General features: G+C 45.1%; 1 protein-coding gene across 1 annotated transcript in view; it reads left to right on the top strand.

Annotated features, from left to right (window-relative positions):
• The first annotated feature begins 11,287 nt into the window (after nt 1-11,287).
• SMARCAD1 (SWI/SNF-related, matrix-associated actin-dependent regulator of chromatin, subfamily a, containing DEAD/H box 1) overlaps nt 11,288-17,999 on the top strand; it is a 41,937-nt gene continuing 35,225 nt past the window's right edge. Inside the window, exons 1-2 of the mRNA XM_051789745.1 lie at nt 11,288-11,494; nt 11,728-11,983. Coding sequence (XP_051645705.1) covers nt 11,785-11,983 — 199 coding nt within the window. The 5' untranslated portion in view covers nt 11,288-11,494; nt 11,728-11,784. The remainder of the gene's footprint in view (nt 11,495-11,727; nt 11,984-17,999) is intronic.

The following is a 17,999-nucleotide window of genomic DNA, read 5'->3' as shown; positions in this document are numbered from 1 at the left end:
TGTAGTGACAGGACAAGAGGGAACCGCTTCAAACCGAAAGAGAGTAGTTTTAAATTAGATGTTAGGAAACAATGCTTTACTGTTATGAGAAATAAAATAATCTGGTTTTATTATAAGTAAAGTTATGTAAGTAGGAAACGGGGTGTTGGGACTTCCTTCTTACCTCCCATTTAATTTTATTTCAGGCGTCTCGCGAAGATTGTAAGGTGAAAGGCCCTGTCAGGGCTGTACACCAAGGGAATATTGCGGCCGAGGTAGGATACAATATCAGCCACGTGTCTTTTTGTACAGGGGGTATGCCCTGATCCAATCAGGTGGGACCAATCAAGTGAGGAGCCAATCAGGTGGGAGGGTGACACCCACCCGCCAGTTTGAAAAGTACCCTTTTAAGGTAAAATACTTGTTACCTGCTGAATATTCAAGATATTGGGTAACTGAAGAGTATAAGAAAGACACGGGCTCGGGGAGGGGTGTGCTTTTCCAGGCGGGCGGCTTGGGACTGCACCCAGCGCTGCAAATAAAGGATCCTTTTCTGTAAGTTTCCTTGTCCTGCGAAAGTTTTTTTGCCGTTTCTATAAATTGATAGAAGAGAATTTTCTCACAATTTGGGGGCTCGTCCGGGATCCAACGCCCGGCAGCCTTGGGCTGGGGGGCCAACATCCAGGGAGGCGCGCGCCCCGCCCAGCTTGGCGGCCCGAGGACGAGACCCCCCGGTCCAGGGCGGCTGCGGAAAAGGACCCAGGAAATACGGCTGCAGAACAAGGAAAACAGAAGAGCCGGCCGGCATATAGGGTTAAAAAGACCGCGGCAACACACGAATCACAAGAACCCGGTAAGGGAGTCATTTAAACCTAAGGGGGTGGATTGGAGTCCCTTGGAGGGGCAAGTTGGGGTCCCTTGGCTGAGGGGGACTAATTGGGTTTCGGGAGAGTGCGTGAGAGTGACTGAGACGTGCCTAAAGGCGCGAAGCGAGAGGGAGTCTTTCTAACTGCGTTTCCACGTCTCTCGCGAGAGGACTGGCCAGTGAAGAGACGAAGTGATTGGTGAGACGTGAGACTGAGAACTCCCGGGGGAGAAAACACAGTGGGGGGGATAAAAATTGAAAAAAGATTAGTTTGGGGTAACTCGTAGTAGGGGTTTGATACGTTTTCAGCAGAACCGGAGCGAGAGAGGCGTGCTGTGCTGTGTAAGTCCCAGGTGGGAGAGCTATATTGTAGCTGCTTTTGTTTGAGGAGGTGCCTGCCTGCTCCGGAGGGGCAGGGCGGCGTGCGCTCCGGTGGAGGGGCAGAGCGGCGTGCTGTGTATGTCCCCGAGCGTTGCGGCCTTTGTTTGGAGGGGTGACACGTGCTCGGAGGAGACCCGAGCGTTGCGGTCTTTGTTTGGAGGGGTGACACGTGCTCGGAGGAGACCCGAGCGTTGCGGTCTTTGTTTGGAGGGGTGACACGTGCTCGGAGGAGACCCGAGTGTTGCGGTCTTTGTTTGGAGGGGTGACACGTGCTCGGAGGAGACCCGAGCGTTGCGGTCTTTGTTTGGAGGGGTGACACGTGCTCGGAGGAGACCCGAGCGTTGCGGTCTTTGTTTGGAGGGGTGACACGTGCTCGGAGGAGACCCGAGCGTTGCGGTCTTTGTTTGGAGGGGTGACACGTGCTCGGAGGAGACCCGAGCGTTGCGGTCTTTGTTTGGAGGGGTGACACGTGCTCGGAGGAGACCCGAGCGTTGCGGTCTTTGTTTGGAGGGGTGACACGTGCTCGGAGGAGACCCGAGCGTTGCGGTCTTTGTTTGGAGGGGTGACACGTGCTCGGAGGAGACCCGAGCGTTGCGGCCTTTGGGGACCGGAGAGGCGTGCTGTGCTGTGTGAGTCCCGGGTGGGAGAGCGATATCGTAGCTGCTTTTGTTTGAGGAGGTGCCTGCCTGCTCCGGAGGGACGGGGGCGGCGTGCGCTCCGGTGGAGGGGCAGAGCGGTGTGCTGTGTGTGTCCCTGAGCGTGCGGCCTTTGTTTGGAGGGGTGGCACGTGCTCGGAGGAGACGGGGGTGAAGCGTGGTCTGGCAGGGGCCAGAGAGGCGTGCTGTGCTGTGTGTGTCCCAGGTGAAGACTGAGACAGTGATATTGTCCCTATCTTTGTTTAAAGGGGTCCTCCCCCGGCCAACCCCTGGGCGGGGCATTCCCGCAGGGGTCCTCCCCCGGCCAACCCCTGGGCGGGGCATTCCCGCAGGGGTCCTCCCCCGGCCAACCCCTGGGCGGGGCATTCCCGCAGGGGTCCTCCCCCGGCCAACCCCTGGGCGGGGCATTCCCGCAGGGGTCCTCCCCCGGCCAACCCCTGGGCGGGGCATTCCCGCAGGGGTCCTCCCCCGGCCAACCCCTGGGCGGGGCATTCCCGCAGGGGTCCTCCCCCGGCCAACCCCTGGGCGGGGCATTCCCGCAGGGGTCCTCCCCCGGCCAACCCCTGGGCGGGGCATTCCCGCAGGGGTCCTCCCCCGGCCAACCCCTGGGCGGGGCATTCCCGCAGGGGTCCTCCCCTGGCCAACCCCTGGGCGGGGCATTCCCACAGGGGTCCTCCCCTGGCCAACCCCTGGGCGGGGCATTCCCGCAGGGGTCCTCCCCCGGCCAACCCCTGGGCGGGGCATTCCCGCAGGGGTCCTGCCCCGGCCAACCCCTAGGTAGGAATCCCTGCAGATTTTTCCGCTACCTCTGGGATAAGTATTTCCTTTCCCAAGTTTCAAGTTTGGTATTTCTTGTTTAGTTTTGGCAAAGTGTGTATAATCCTATCAATTAATTACAATGGGAGTTACGGGAAGTAAAACAACTGTAAAGGAGAGGGGAAAGAAAAAATCAGAAAAAATACCTAATATTCCCCAAGACTCCCCCTTAGGCAGAATGTTAGAGACATGGGACGAAGCCAGGTGGACTCGGAGAAAAAATAAGGCAACTATGATACAATATTGCATATATGAATGGACAAAAGAACCAATAAAATCAGACTACCTTATCTGGCCCCAATTTGGCTCTTTTGACAACTGGATTTGTCAAGCCCTTAATACCTATGTCAATAAAAAGGAACCATGGAACCAAGAAGAAAGCGCTTATGCGGCATGTTGGTTAAAACTCATGAAACTCTTTCCAGTTACTGTAAACAGTAAAACAAACAAAAACGAGAAAAAGAAAAAAGGCCCAAATTGGGATCCAATAGAAGAGTGTTTAAATAACCCCCCTCCATACAACCCAGACAGAAACCAAGCTAATGGAGCACAAGATCTAAACAGAACTCCTCCTCCTCCTTCTTCTCCTCCCCCTCCTCCCCCTCCCCCTCCCCCTCCTCCCCCTCCTCTCCCTCCTCCCCCTCCTAGCCCTCCTCCTAGTCCCCCTCAAACACGAAGGAGGAGAAAAGAACAGGAGTCAGAAACACCAGGAAAACTCTATCCCCTCAGAGAAGTTCCCATGTACGGAGCACAAGGAGGGGTAGGATATGTAAACGCTCCCCTTACCAGTACAGAAGTCAGGGAATTCCGAAAGGAAATGAAAAAGTTACTAGAGGACCCACTAGGGTTAGCAGAACAATTGGACCAGTTTTTAGGCCCAAATGTATTCATGTGGGACGAAATGCAATCTATAATTAAGAGTTTATTCACTGTAGAAGAAAGAGAAATGATTCAAACTGCAGGAATCCGGGTATGGAACAGAGAACACCCCCAAGGAGTAAATGGTCAAAATGGGGAACAGAAAATACCCGTAGCTCGCCCGAATTGGGATCAGAACACAGATGAAGGGAGGCAAAATATGATTGATTATCGTAGTTATATCATTAAAGGAATTAAAGAGGCGGTCCCTCGAGGGCAGAACTCAGCCAAAGCCTTTGATGATCGACAAAAGAAAGATGAATCACCGTCAGAATGGTTAGAAAGACTAAAAAGAAATATACAACAATATTCAGGGGTACAACTAGACTCTCGAACAGGACAAGAACTATTAAAGGTCTGTTTTGTAACACATTCTTGGCCTGATATTAAGAAGAAATTAGAAAAGATAGAGGATTGGAACGAGAAAGGATTGAACGACTTATTAAAAGAAGCCCAAAAGGTGTATGTACGAAGAGATGAGGAAAGACAGAAGAATAAAATTGAAATAATGATGGCTACAATTAAAGAGATGAATAAACAAACAACAGAACAAAAAGAAGAAGAAGAACCCCAGAAAGGATATAGCCATGGACCCAGAAACCAAAGGAAACAGAGGACTCAATATGTCAACAAATTCACTAAGCGGCCAGACAGGAAGGAGACAGAAGGAAGAACCCCAAATACGCAAGGTAGAAGACAAATTTGTTGCTACTACTGTGGGGAAGAAGGCCATATACAAAAAGAATGCAATAAGAAACGGAAAGACATCCGAGTCTACCAATTACAAGAAGACTTAGAATAGGAAAGTCAGGGGTTCTTTCTCCTGGGGTCAGAAGAAAGAAAAGAACCCTTGATAAATTTAAAGATAGGACCCCAGGAGAAAGACACTACCTTTTTAGTAGATTCAGGAGCCCAAAGAACTTGCATAATTCAACCTCCACCAGGAGTAAAGATTTCTAAACGCACAGTTACAGTAATGGGAGCAAAAGGAGAAACGTTCGAAGTACCCATAGCCCCAGCTGTAACCATAAAAGGAAATGGGAAAATAATTGAAGCAGATTTACTAATTACATCACAAGCTGGAGTAAATCTACTAGGAAGGGACCTAATGGGCATTCTAGGGGTGGGAATAGTACCCCAAGGGGAAGAGGTGACAGTCAAACTTTTTGTGTTGCGTGAAGACTTAGGGATAAATCCCCAAGTCTGGGCTGAAGATGGGAACCGAGGGAGACTGGAAATACCGCCCTTCAAAGTAGAATTGTATTCCAATATACCCATTCGCATTAGACAATACCCCATTCCCCTAGAAGGGAAAAAGGGTCTTCTACCAGTAATAGAGAAATTAATTCGTGACAACCTATTAGAACCCTGTATGTCACCATACAATACCCCCATCTTACCGGTGAGGAAAAGTGATGGAACTTACCGATTAGTCCAAGACTTGAGAGAAATCAACAAAATAGTTAGAGTACGTCATCCAGTTGTTCCAAACCCCTATACCATAATGAGTAGAATATCCCCCGAGTATGAGTGGTTCTCAGTAGTTGACTTGAAAGATGCATTTTGGACCTGTCCATTAGATGAAAATTCTCGAGACATCTTTGCCTTTGAATGGGAAAATCCAGAAACAGGAAGAAAACAACAACTAAGGTGGACAGTACTTCCACAGGGGTTTTCAGAAGCACCCAACTTATTTGGACAAGCCCTAGAAACTGTGATGAGCAAGTTTGATACACAAGAAGGAACCGTCATCATACAATATGTAGACGATTTACTAGTGGCCGGAAAAACACAAAAAGAAGTAGAGAAGGAAACAGTAAGACTGTTAAATTTCTTGGGGGAACAGGGATTGAGAGTATCAAAGAATAAACTTCAATTCGTGGAAAAAGAAGTAAAGTACTTAGGACACATTATAAAGAATGGAGGACGTAAGCTAACCCCAGAAAGAATAAAGGGAATTTTAGACCTCCCTCTCCCAAGAACAAAGAAAGAGATCAGACAATTTTTAGGATTAGTAGGATTCTGCAGACTATGGATTCTAGATTATAGCAGTAAAACAAAATTCCTGTACGAAAAGTTGACAAATGACACAGCACCCGAAAAAGCCTACCAAGCAGAATACTCCCCAGAAGAGGTGAAGGAATTTAACAAATTGAAAGAAATTTTAACCCAAGCCCCAGTGTTATCTTTGCCCGATCTAAAGAAACCCTTCGATCTTTACGTGAATGCCTCAGAAGGGACTGCCAAGGGGGTGGTCACCCAGGACTGGGGGGGAGTCAGAAAGCCGGTGGGTTTCCTATCAAAAATATTAGACCCAGTAATCAGAGGATGGCCCGCCTGTGTCCAGGCGGTGGCTGCTACAGCCATACTGGTGGAGGAAGCAAGAAAATTAACATTTGGAGGAAAGATTAAAGTACACACTCCACATGCAGTAAGAGCAGTCTTAAGTCAGAAATCTGGAAGGTGGATGACAGATTCTCGAATTCTAAAATATGAAACTATATTAATGGAAAAAGACGACTTAAGCCTGACAACTAACTCATGTGTAGATCCATCTCAATTTTTGTATGGACAAGGGAATACCGAGAATGATATAACTGCACACAATTGCTTAGACATTATTGATTACCAAACAAAGATCAGAGAAGACTTATTAGACATCCCTATAGAGGGAGGAATACATTTGTTTACAGATGGATCATCAAAAATCATAGAAGGGAAACGAAAAAGTGGTTATGCAGTAGTTGATGGAGAAGATCTCACAGTGGTGGAGTCAGGGACTCTGCCAAAGGACTGGTCTGCTCAAGCGTGTGAAGTTTATGCAGTGGTCAGTGCCCTACGCATAATTGGCAGTGGGATGGGAACCATATATACTGATTCTAGATATGCCTGGGGGGTTGCACATATATTTGGGAAAATCTGGCATGAGAGGGGAATGGTAACCTCCCAGGGGAAAGGTTTAAGTCATCGTGAACTTCTAGAAACCTTGCTAGAAGAAATCCAAAAACCACAAGAGATTGCCATTGTACATGTGAAGGGGCACCAAAGGGGAAAAGATATGATCTGTCAGGGAAACGCTCGAGCTGACCAGGCTGCCCAAGAGGCCGCTCTCAGCCTCAGGACACCTGAAGCAAAAATTATGGCCCTGATACCAGTTCCAAAAAAAGTATCCCAGCCAGTGTTTACTGAAGTTGAACAACAAAAACTGATTGAAATGGGAGCCAAGAAAGACGAGGAGGGAAAGTGGTTTCTCTCAGATGGGAGACAGATACTATCAGAAGCAGTTACACGAGAAGTACTAAAGGAACTCCATAACAGCACACACTGGGGCACCCAAGCCTTAGTAGAAACATTTTTGAGAGCTTACGGGCACCTGGGGGTGTATACTGTTGCTAAACAAATAACAAGCCAGTGCATGATCTGTCAGAAAGTAAACAAAAGGGTACAAAGAGCTCGCTCCCTTGGAGGGCGAGAACTTGCAACTAGACCCTTTCAGAGAATGCAAGTAGATTTCACCGAATTTCCTCCTGTACAATTGGTAATTGTAGATCACTTAACCCATTGGGTAGAAGCATTTCCAGTCTTAAAAGCCACGGCCCAAAGTGTAGTTAAAACATTATTAGAGCAAGTGGTTCCCAGATTTGGACTACCCGAAACCATAGATTCGGACCGGGGATCACATTTCACTTCAAAAATTTTAAAATTAACGTGCGAGGCTCTACAGGTCTCGTGGCAACATCATACCCCGTGGCACCCCCAGAGTTCGGGGAGAGTGGAACGAATGAACCAAACTCTGAAACGAACCATAACCAAAATCACCCTGGAAACAGGGTTGCCATGGACAAAATGTTTACCTTTAGCACTCTTCCGGATCAGGACAGCCCCCAGAAGAGACCTAAATATATCTCCCTATGAGATGTTATTTGGGCTGCCTTATCCATCGTGCCATAAAACCCACCAAAGTCCAACTCTGGAACTAGGCGAAAAATACCTCAGAGAATATGTCACAACAATAGCCAAGAGGTTAGACGACCTCAGGCAACAGGGACTACTTCCCCAAACTGTTAAACTAGAGATGAAAATACACAACATTTCAGTGGGAGATTGGGTTTTGATAAAAACATGGAAAGAAGAGCCCCTCAAAGCAGAATGGGAGGGGCCATACCAAGTGGTATTAACCACTGAAACAGCAATACGAACTATAGAGAAGGGGTGGACCCATAGTACAAGAGTCAAAGGGCCTATAACACCCCCTTCCTCCACTCCCGAGTGGAAATGCCAAGGAGAGTACCCAAAACTGAAAATAACCCGGAAGTAAAATTTTGTTTTTACAGTCTCCAGGAGAGGACAACAGCCAAGGAACACCACTCCCAACAAACGAAATCAGAGACCCAGCACGAAGGAGTGACTACCGCTACTAAGACCCATAGTTCTTAGAGAACAACTGCGCATTAGGAAATAGATAACCAACCAACAAAATTTTTTTGTGCTATTAAGTGCCAAGCTATACTCGAGCGCAAAGACAGAGCAATAGAGAGCAATAGAGGGCAAGACCAGATTAGCCTCTATACTTGCCACAAGAAGATCTTCCCATCCTGCTGTCGGCTGCAATCCGATAGGCATGGACAGTGGAGGTATATGCTATACTGGACCTCTGCTTATCTTAGCTGCGCTCCTGCTAGTGGTTGTTGCCAATGACCACTGCCAAAAATGTTACCAAAAGGCATACTATGAAACAGGTGCGGTAACCATCTTTATGGCACATGAGTATGTGAACGAAGTTTGTTATGACAAGGAAAAATTAGAAACCTGTGTGATAGGCAACAGACGCTATGGGATAGCACAAAACTTAGGACCAGAAGGGACACGACTAGGACGAAGTTGTCCCGTAAAAGAAACATGGATTTGCTGGGATATCACTAGTGAATGGGGGGCCCCTGAAATAATAATAGAAGAAATCATTGAAAATACTGAGAGAAAACAATCCAAGAACCACCCGCTGTCACAGTTAAGCAGCCTATATTCTGAACTGACAGGGGAGATAGATGGAAATTTTGAGCTCCCGGCAATGGGACAAAATCTATTTGTTGATCTAGCAGAAAAAATTGCAAAAGGGTTAAGAGTAAGTCGATGTTGGGTATGCGGAGGGCCTTTAATGGCAGAAGAATGGCCCTGGAGAGGTTTTAGTCTGGATGCCCAAGAAATACTCAAAGGAAATTACACATTTTCTCATAATAAAGTGAATAGGCCAGAAGGATGGATATTAAGCTCCACAGTAATAGGGAGAGATTGTATACGGAGAACAGGACCACATTTTGCGTACCCAGTCGGAGAAACCCCTTGCAAGCGAACCCTAAAAACCAACTCCACTCACAGTGGGTATTTCCCACAAGCCCCAACTAACTATTGGTCAGAAAAAAGGAGCCCCAACTGTGAGTGGGATGCGAACAAAAAACTATATCAATGTAATAAAACCAAAGTAAACCCTTTTTCCGGAATAACGGAAATATCAATATTTTGGGAAAATGCTGATAGCCTGTCCAAACATTTTTGGAAAGCACCAAATGGACTTTTTTGGATTTGTGGAAAAAGGGCATATACAGTCCTACCAGAAAATTGGAGCGGTTGTTGTACCATAGGAATAATTTTGCCTGGATTTTTCCTATTGCCCTTGGAGAGTGGAGATGAATTGGGAGTCCCGTTATATGACTCCCTTAACCGAAAAAAAAGAGAAGTAAAAGGGAGAACACCTTACATTGGGATCAAAGAACACTCAATAGGGGGAACCCAAAAATGGGGGGAGGAAGAATGGCCTCCTGAGAGAATTATTGAGTATTATGGACCAGCCACATGGGCACAAGATGGTACATGGGGTTACCGTACACCCATTTATATGCTCAACCGAATTATACGACTCCAAGCTGTAGTAGAAATAGTTATAAATCAAACCGCAAAGGGATTGGAACTAATAGCTGAACAACAGCGCCAAAGTAGAGCAGCCATATACCAAAACAGATTGGCCCTAGACTACCTTTTGGCAGAGGAAGGAGGAGTCTGTGGGAAATTCAACACCTCAGACTGCTGCTTACAAATTGATGATAACTATGAAGCTGTCATGGAAATAGCCTCCAACATCCGAAAAATCACCCATGTCCCTGTTCAAAAATGGAACTCCATAGTTGATGGAGAATGGTGGGCTAAATTCTTTGGGGGGGTATGGTGGAAAAAAGTGGGATTCTTTTTATTATGTGCTGTCTCTGGACTGTTGTTCATACCCTGTCTAATCCCATGTTTTATGAGATTAATTTCTAGTGTTGTCCAAGGGATGCAATTAACTGCCATGCCAATGGACCCGAAAACCACTACAGCTAGAGACCCAGAAATCCAGAAAATCATGATCTTGCGACCAACCCCCAGACAGACGAAAGGCATGGAGAAAGCACGGAAAGCACTGCTGGAGTGGGAACTTGCCAAGCAAACGAAAGAGATGAATAAGGCACAAGATATACTAACTGAGTGGGAACGAACACGGAAAACCTAAAGACAATCAACAAAACAAGAGACTTATAATAAAACCATGAATAAAGACAAAAAGGGGGGATTATGAGAAATAAAATAATCTGGTTTTATTATAAGTAAAGTTATGTAAGTAGGAAACGGGGTGTTGGGACTTCCTTCTTACCTCCCATTTAATTTTATTTCAGGCGTCTCGCGAAGATTGTAAGGTGAAAGGCCCCGTCAGGGCTGTACACCAAGGGAATATTGCGGCCGAGGTAGGATACAATATCAGCCACGTGTCTTTTTGTACAGGGGGTATGCCCTGATCCAATCAGGTGGGACCAATCAAGTGAGGAGCCAATCAGGTGGGAGGGTGACACCCACCCGCCAGTTTGAAAAGTACCCTTTTAAGGTAAAATACTTGTTACCTGCTGAATATTCAAGATATTGGGTAACTGAAGAGTATAAGAAAGACACGGGCTCGGGGAGGGGTGTGCTTTTCCAGGCGGGCGGCTTGGGACTGCACCCAGCGCTGCAAATAAAGGATCCTTTTCTGTAAGTTTCCTTGTCCTGCGAAAGTTTTTTTGCCGTTTCTATAAATTGATAGAAGAGAATTTTCTCACAACTGTCAGGCTGGTGACGCACTGGCACAGGTTGCCCTGAGAAGCTGTGGATGCCCCATCCTTCGAAATGTTCAAGGCCGGGTTGGATGGGGCTCTGAGCAACCCGGTCTAGTGGAAGGTGTCCCTGCCCACGGCAGAGGGGTTGGAAATACACGATCTTTTAAGGTCCCTTCCAACCCAAAACATCTTATTCTATGACCCTGTGTTTTGGGGCTCCAGATCTTTTATAATGGTTTATTCACGGTACCCCACCCAAAGTTCTGAATTTCGGAGTGGGGCGGCAGGGTGTGAATACACAACGGTGTGCTATTAAAAGGGCACTCGTGCGGTGCCGGTGGCTGGAAGGTACAAATCCGCTTTGTCACGGTCGCAGCGGCGAAGCCCCGTGAGGCTGCGGGAAACCCAAATCCCCCAAACGGCGCCGGCTCCCGATCCCGCCCCCACCCCTGAGGGCAGCGGCTCGCGCCGCTCTCGAGGGAAAACGCGCGAAGGCGCACGCGCCCGCGCGCCCCGTCCGCGCGAGGCGATTGGCGGGGTCGGAGCGGTGACGTCATCGCCGCGCGCCGGCATGCCCGCGCCCCGCTGTTGAGGGGAGCGCGCAGTGTTCCAGCCCGGCCCGCGCTGCCGGCCTTCCCGCACTCCCGCCCTTCCCGCACTCCCGCCGCCCGGGCAACGCCTGCCCCGGGGACGGCCGGGCCTCCGCCGCCCGCCGCCTCTACCTCCCAGCGCTCCGCCGAGTCGGCCGCGGTGCGCGACAGGTGCGTGCAGGGCCCGCCGGCGGTGCCCGGGCTCCGTGAGGGGAGGAGGGAGGGCGGTGGGCGATGGGTGGGTGGGTGGGCAGGCAGATACCTCCCCGCTGCCTGACAGCGCCGAGGGCCTCGCGTTTCGGAGGGAGGGCCGGATCCTCCGGCCGGTCCCCTCGCCGGCTTTTTCCTGATGCGTGTCTGATGGGCCCTGCCGACTCTCTCTCTCTCTCTGGGTTTTCCCACAGAGGCTGTCCGGCCGAGCCCGTCTCCTCTCCTGCGGACAGGAGGGGTAGGTTAAGAATATGAGTCTCTACAATCTGGACCGATTTCGCTTTGAGAAGAGGAAGGACGCGGATCGGGAGTCGCTGTCCCCCCCAGCAGCCCCAGGGGAGGCATCTGATGCTGCTGTCGCGGGTGGTGCCGCTGGAGGGGAGGAGGATGAAGCTACAGATGACAGCAACAGGCCAGACACCCCGGCTTCGGATGCGACAGAGATAACTGGTGAGTTAGGTGTTTTGCATGCAGCATCAGAGCAGTGTCAGTACTGAATTCCTAGAAATAAAATAATTGTCTTTTGTTTTGGTTTTTGTCTTTTTTTTCTTTTCTTTTTGCCTGTTTTACAGATGTATTTTTCTGTGCACAACAATTTCCACCAAAATATATTCATTTGTAAAAGTGTTTGCTCTAGTTGAACCTGTGCATTTACAGGCAAGTCTTCTGAAATTACTTTTTTTTTAGTGAGTAAATAACATTCAAATTAAATGTTGAAGTTATGCTGTGTTTTCCTATTTATTAACTTTCTTTACTGGTACTTATTTTACACTGAAATCTTAGGGTTTTCAAAGAAAAAAGGTAGCTTTTAGTTGTTTGATAAGTGCAACACTGTAGACTTAACTTTTTCAGTAGAGCCCTTGGCTAAGGTGATATGGAATATCACAGAAGAAACTGAAAATACAAAAAACCAGGGTTTTTTTCAACTGGGCCTGGTTTTGTAAAGGACTGAGAAAGCTGCTACTGATTCTCACAAGCTGTGTGTGTTAATAGTTTCATAGTGTGTTCGTCCTCTTTTTGGGCAGAAGCTTGGGGTCTTCATGGAAATGTGAAAAACTTGCTTGTTTAGTTTATTTGTTTCCTTTGGCTTGTACAGTAGAGGTGTGCTGATCCCCTTTGGATTCCTAATAAACAAGTGAAATGGTTGCTGACTGCATAATCACATTGTTACTGAAGGAGTAAGACTGGAAAAACAGACATTGCTGCTGATTATTTGATACATCTCAGACAGTCTATATAACTTCTGATACGGTGGTCAAGTACAAGTTTTATTGAAGAGAGCAGACAGACTCTGACTGTGCATTTACTCAGAAATGGAACAATATACCTTGATGTTGTTTAACTACATTTGTTTTGCACAGGACTTCCTCTTGGTGGAAAGCAGTTTATCATAATACCTTATCTATGTGATCACAGAGAGCCTTTCACATGCAAGGAGAGGTTGCCCTTCTAAAGCTGAGCCAAGTCAGAATTATAGTAGATGGATATTTACCCTTCCATTAGTTTTGGTTTTGTGCACGTTGGTTGTTTTCAGTTGACTGGAGTGCTCTCGTGTTTACATTAGTAAATATCAATCCGTGTTTTATGTTTAAAAAAAATACATGTAAAACCTCTAAGTCTTGGCTTGAGAGTTGCCAGTCTGAAGTTGAGTTGCCTGTCCACTAGCAAAAGAATCTTTTGGTGACAGGGAGAACTTAACAGAAAAAGCAAGCAACTGTTAGTTCTGGCTTCTGCATGTGTGTGCTTTGTAATAGTTATATGGAAAAACGGGCACTCTGAGGAAGTGCCCTTTGGAACAGGTGTTGTCTTCCTGTTTGCAATAAATCACTGTCTTGTGCTTTTAGGAGTTACTGAGTGCGGGGACCATTCTTGACCTGTGAGTGTAGTTGTGAAGTAAGGGATGGTGCTGCTTGTTTTGTGGCTTGTCTTAGTGGCTTATTTTATTTTAATATTATATTTATTCCTTTTATATGCCTGTGGACTTTGTCAGTGTAAGCACGTAGCTAGACCACAACTGCCAACAAACTTTGGAGCTTGCTGTTTTTCAAAATACTGGTGTCCCTTGGCTTAGATTCAACAGGAGTGGAGGAGAAGGGATACAATATCCAATTTATTAAAGATACCAGATAATGAAGGATAAAGGGCAGCCTAAAAGATGAACTGTAGTGTAAGGCTGACTAGTTGTGAGGGAAACTCGTGGGAGATGGTGGTGGCTGACAGTAAAACACAGTAGAGTACAAGTGCAGGCAAAGTTACAGACAGCGTCCTACTGAAGTGAGAGTCCATGAATGCAGATGCTGGAACCAGGGTACTAATTAGCATTTAAAATAGAGATGTAAGTAGTAGTGCTTTGCATTTAAAAATACTTAATCTTCCACAGCTACTGAGTGTGTAAAGAAGACGGAATGGTTGAGTGACTTTTTTCCCCCACTTATTATCACATCATTGTTATGTAACCTATTTAAAAGAATTAAGAACTATTTTGAAAATCCAATCACACTTTCTCCATCTGCAGAAGTTAACCAAAAATAAAATACTCAGATTTTGTCTGCAGGCTTTGAGGCGCTTAGGCGTGATAGAGGAGACAAGATTTGATTAGCAGATGCCTGCCCTTCTTATTTCCTAACTAGTGTCAGGAAGAGAGACTTTTTCTTGCTTTGGGTCAAATAAAACAGACAGGTGTGGTTTTTTGGTTTTTTGTTTGGGTTTTTTGTTTTTGTTGTTGTTGTTGAATTGTCATGGAAAAGGTACAGACATGATAAGCTTATGGCACTGTGTGCTCTACTGCTAAATACACAAACAAGTCAGACTATTGAGTTCTTCTGTACAAGAAGCAGTTTACACCAAGTTAACCAAAAATAACTTGCCCTAATGCTCAGTGAATCATGTGAGGATAACAATTACTTGTATTTCTTCTGAAGACAAACAAAGTGGATTAACACAATAACTGTACAAGAAACTGGGGAAATGAGGTCTTGAGAGTGTTATAGGTAAATAAACCAAATCAAAATATAGCAGCAATTTTTATTATAAGGTTTATATAAAGTGCAAATAAGCAAATCAGCATGCTGGGCGGCCTGGAGAGACCCCTACTCTTCCAATGGCCTGCAAGCTCAATAGAGACAAACAGGAACTTTTACACTTTTTCAACTCCCCTCCCATAGTCACTTGTTAGCTCTTCATTGGGCTTGAGTTCGCGAGCTTCGTTCTGGTTGGTTCTGTTGTAGGCCCATTTTAATTGCCAGGTACTTCCCATCAGTAGTTTTAATTAGCTATCAAATTAGTTTTAATTAGTTATCAAATTATGTCTGAAAGACATCTGTAAAGAGTTGGAAAAATGCATTGGAGTGGCTTACTAGAATTTTCTATAAAATTAGTATTACTCAATAGTTTGGTTGATCTTAGTCTGTTAAGAAAACAGTGAAGCATCTTCTTAATTTTCATTCATGTTTTTAATTATGCAAATAGTCTGATGTACTGTAATAATGAAATTATTTCAATTGTAGAAATAGAGCAGAACTCTATTAGAACTATACAAATTAGAATAATTACTGTCATTATTTTCAAAATGAGATTTGTACTCAAATCTTGAAAAGCACGCTTACAAAGCTTCAACAATGAATTGAAAGAAAAGTTGTAGATTAAATTAAACTACAGTATATATTCCTGTTATTGATGGTTGACTTTGTTGATATCCTGTCCATGCTGTTTGAATATGCAGTCCCAAATGACTGCACTTTGAGGTTATAATGCTGAGAGTTCACTTGCACTGGAACTGCACTTTTTTGTTCTCATCTGTAGTCATTTCTTTCATGGTCTGAGGAAGCACTGTCTTTTTCACAAAGTATAATTCTGCTTAAAATATTTCTGGAAGAAAGTGATGACTGCAGTACCTAGTGAACATTTCTGAGGATTCGTGGGAAGATATGTTGAAGTAATAATTTTTAAAGGGCAGGTTCAAGAAGCCCCTTAAAGTAACACTGCTATTTAGGATTATTTTAGCCTATAAAAAAGGCTTTCCTTTGAAAATGGAGTATTTTTTAGCTTGTAAACTTGAGCAGCATATGCTTGATACTATCCAAAACTAGGCGGAAGTTACTTTCCATTCAACAATATTTGTTGGACAGTGTTAGTAAATGTGGCAAGCCTCTAAGTATTACCTCTCTTTTGTTTTTACTTGGGAGAGAAGGTGCTGGCTTTCTCGGAATGTGATGGATGGTTTGAGTAGGAGGTTGTGTTTAGAATTACAGGGCAGTGTATTCTCTTCTTATGATAGCAAAAATGGATTGTAGTTGGGTTTTGGTTTTGATGTTAATACCTACATGTAGGGATGCTTCAGTGTGTTCTTATTTCTGGCCTTAGAATCAAATACCGGTCTTATGATTGCAGGCATTCCTTAATAGTTCTTTTTAACTGCCTAGAATCAGAAAATTCTACCTCCAATAATAACATGTTGTGGCAATAACTTAAATCTCTTACTACTTTACAAGTTTGTAATTTGCTCTGAATGTGAGGACTACTTATTACATGGGTGATTTCTGTTTCCCCCCCCCTTGATAAAGGATTCTGTTCAGTGGAGGAGGGGGAGAAGGAAGTACTGGATCTTTTGAGAGTGAGAATACTTTTTTTTTTTTCCCCAGGCCACTCAGCATTTTATAGGTATGGGAGTTAGGAGTTGTCATGAAGACTGGACAGTGATTGCTAAATAAAGTAAAAATAAAATGAGAAATCACCAAATGAAACAGTAAATACTCTTTATTTAAATATAAACCTTTATACTGTAATGAATAAAATTATTTTTTAAACCGTACTATTTTTGTAAAATTTTCTTGTGTTTTTGTTTTGTTTTAAAATCCACTAAAGATGCTTCTTAGCAAAGTTGTCATGGGTACCTGTCATTTCCATGTCATACTACTTGCAGGAGGAACATGTTTGGAATTAAGTCTAAACTACAAGGCAAAGATCATGAAAACGGTTAATTCAGTATAGATGTGAATTTCTCATGCTTCTTATAGACCTGTTTTGATATTTCCATTCACATCTTTTTATGCATCTTGTATTTCTGTCCTATTGAGATAGCCCTTGCTCTGCTAGCCCAACTTTACAACATTCCCAGAGGTCTCTCTTGCTCTTCTCCTGTCTTCATCTAAAAAGTTAAATGGTTTTCAGATGAAGCAACTGCATCAAGGACAACACATCTTTCAAAATGGACAGATAGAAGAAGGTACTGCTGAGGAAGCTTCTACTGCCAACATGTTGGTCTTGGATGCAGGGAGGTCTGTCTTGGGACAATTTATTACTGCTTCAGAACTAATAATTTTTAAGCATTCCTGAGTTTACATATGTATGGGCTTTTCAAGATAACAAGATTAATTTTGCAAAGTGAGACTTTCGCTTCTTCTAAAAATCATTACTAAAATCCTCTGTTGTGTTTTGAAAGTGATTGAAAAGCTTTAGAATTTTATGATAATTCAATTAAAATTGAGACCTTTTATCACAGATGAAGGAATTAGACACTCTGTAGATAATTTCTGCATTTGATTATCAGATTAATTTATTCTAGCTTCATTTGTGTCTAGTGTCTAGTGTATCCTGACAAATCAGCTTTGCAAACTGATGTTACACTCTGTAGTCATTTGACTTGGCGGGTTTCTGCATGAGTGGAGTCAGAAGAAACTACCTTTATTTCCAGCAGAAATTGTGGTTCCAGAGTTAGCAGCACCACTGGTGTTTGATTTATAGGCATATGAGTTTTAAGAAAGGATGAGTGTGTTTAGAGGGGGGAGGATACCTATGGTGCTGTATTTGCATTATGAGGATTTAAGATCCTTCTGTATGAGGACTTACACTGACAGTTGCACTACTAAAACACAGCTTTGCCTGGAGTTTTGTAGCTGACTCTCCTACCCCTTATCCTAGGTTTTTCCTATGCACAGTTAAGGTCACCTTCTTGAGGAATCCATTCAGTATAGGGAGCTCGGTGTACAGCTGCAGTGAGAGCTGCAGATGGAGCTCTGGGGGGCAGAAGCCCCAGGCAAGAGGCTGTGACCTGCTGACCCTTTGCTTATCAAAGGGCTTGGAGACTCTGGCACTGGCCAGGTGACTGGACACCAAGGGACACAGCAAAGCCAATGACTCCAGACATCCCCACCCTTGGACTGTGAGGATATAAAAACCCAGGATTGGGGTCCCTCCTTGGAGACACCAGTTTGAGCTGTTTTACTCTGTTATTGTGCTGTGATTAAATTATATTAAGGATCTGGACGTCTGAGATTCTGTTGTGGGAAACGTGGTCTGACTGAGTGTGGGGTGTGTAGCTGTGAAGGGGCCTCAGTCCCAGCTCAGAGGGTGTAAGAATGACTGCCAGGGTGGCTCCTGGATGGTCCGACAGGGAAGTTTCTTTAACAACCCGAGGTCTTAAGGCTTCAATGATTGCTTTTTTGAATAGTCACTGAACCCTTATTTA

This window comes from Manacus candei, unplaced genomic scaffold, assembly GCF_025592945.1.
Source record: "Manacus candei isolate 608988 ecotype Guabito, Panama unplaced genomic scaffold, ASM2559294v1 h1tg000028l, whole genome shotgun sequence".
Lineage (NCBI taxonomy): Eukaryota > Metazoa > Chordata > Aves > Passeriformes > Pipridae > Manacus > Manacus candei.
The sequence above is the reverse complement of the archived record's forward strand: the minus strand, read 5'-3'. Positions and strand labels throughout refer to the sequence as shown.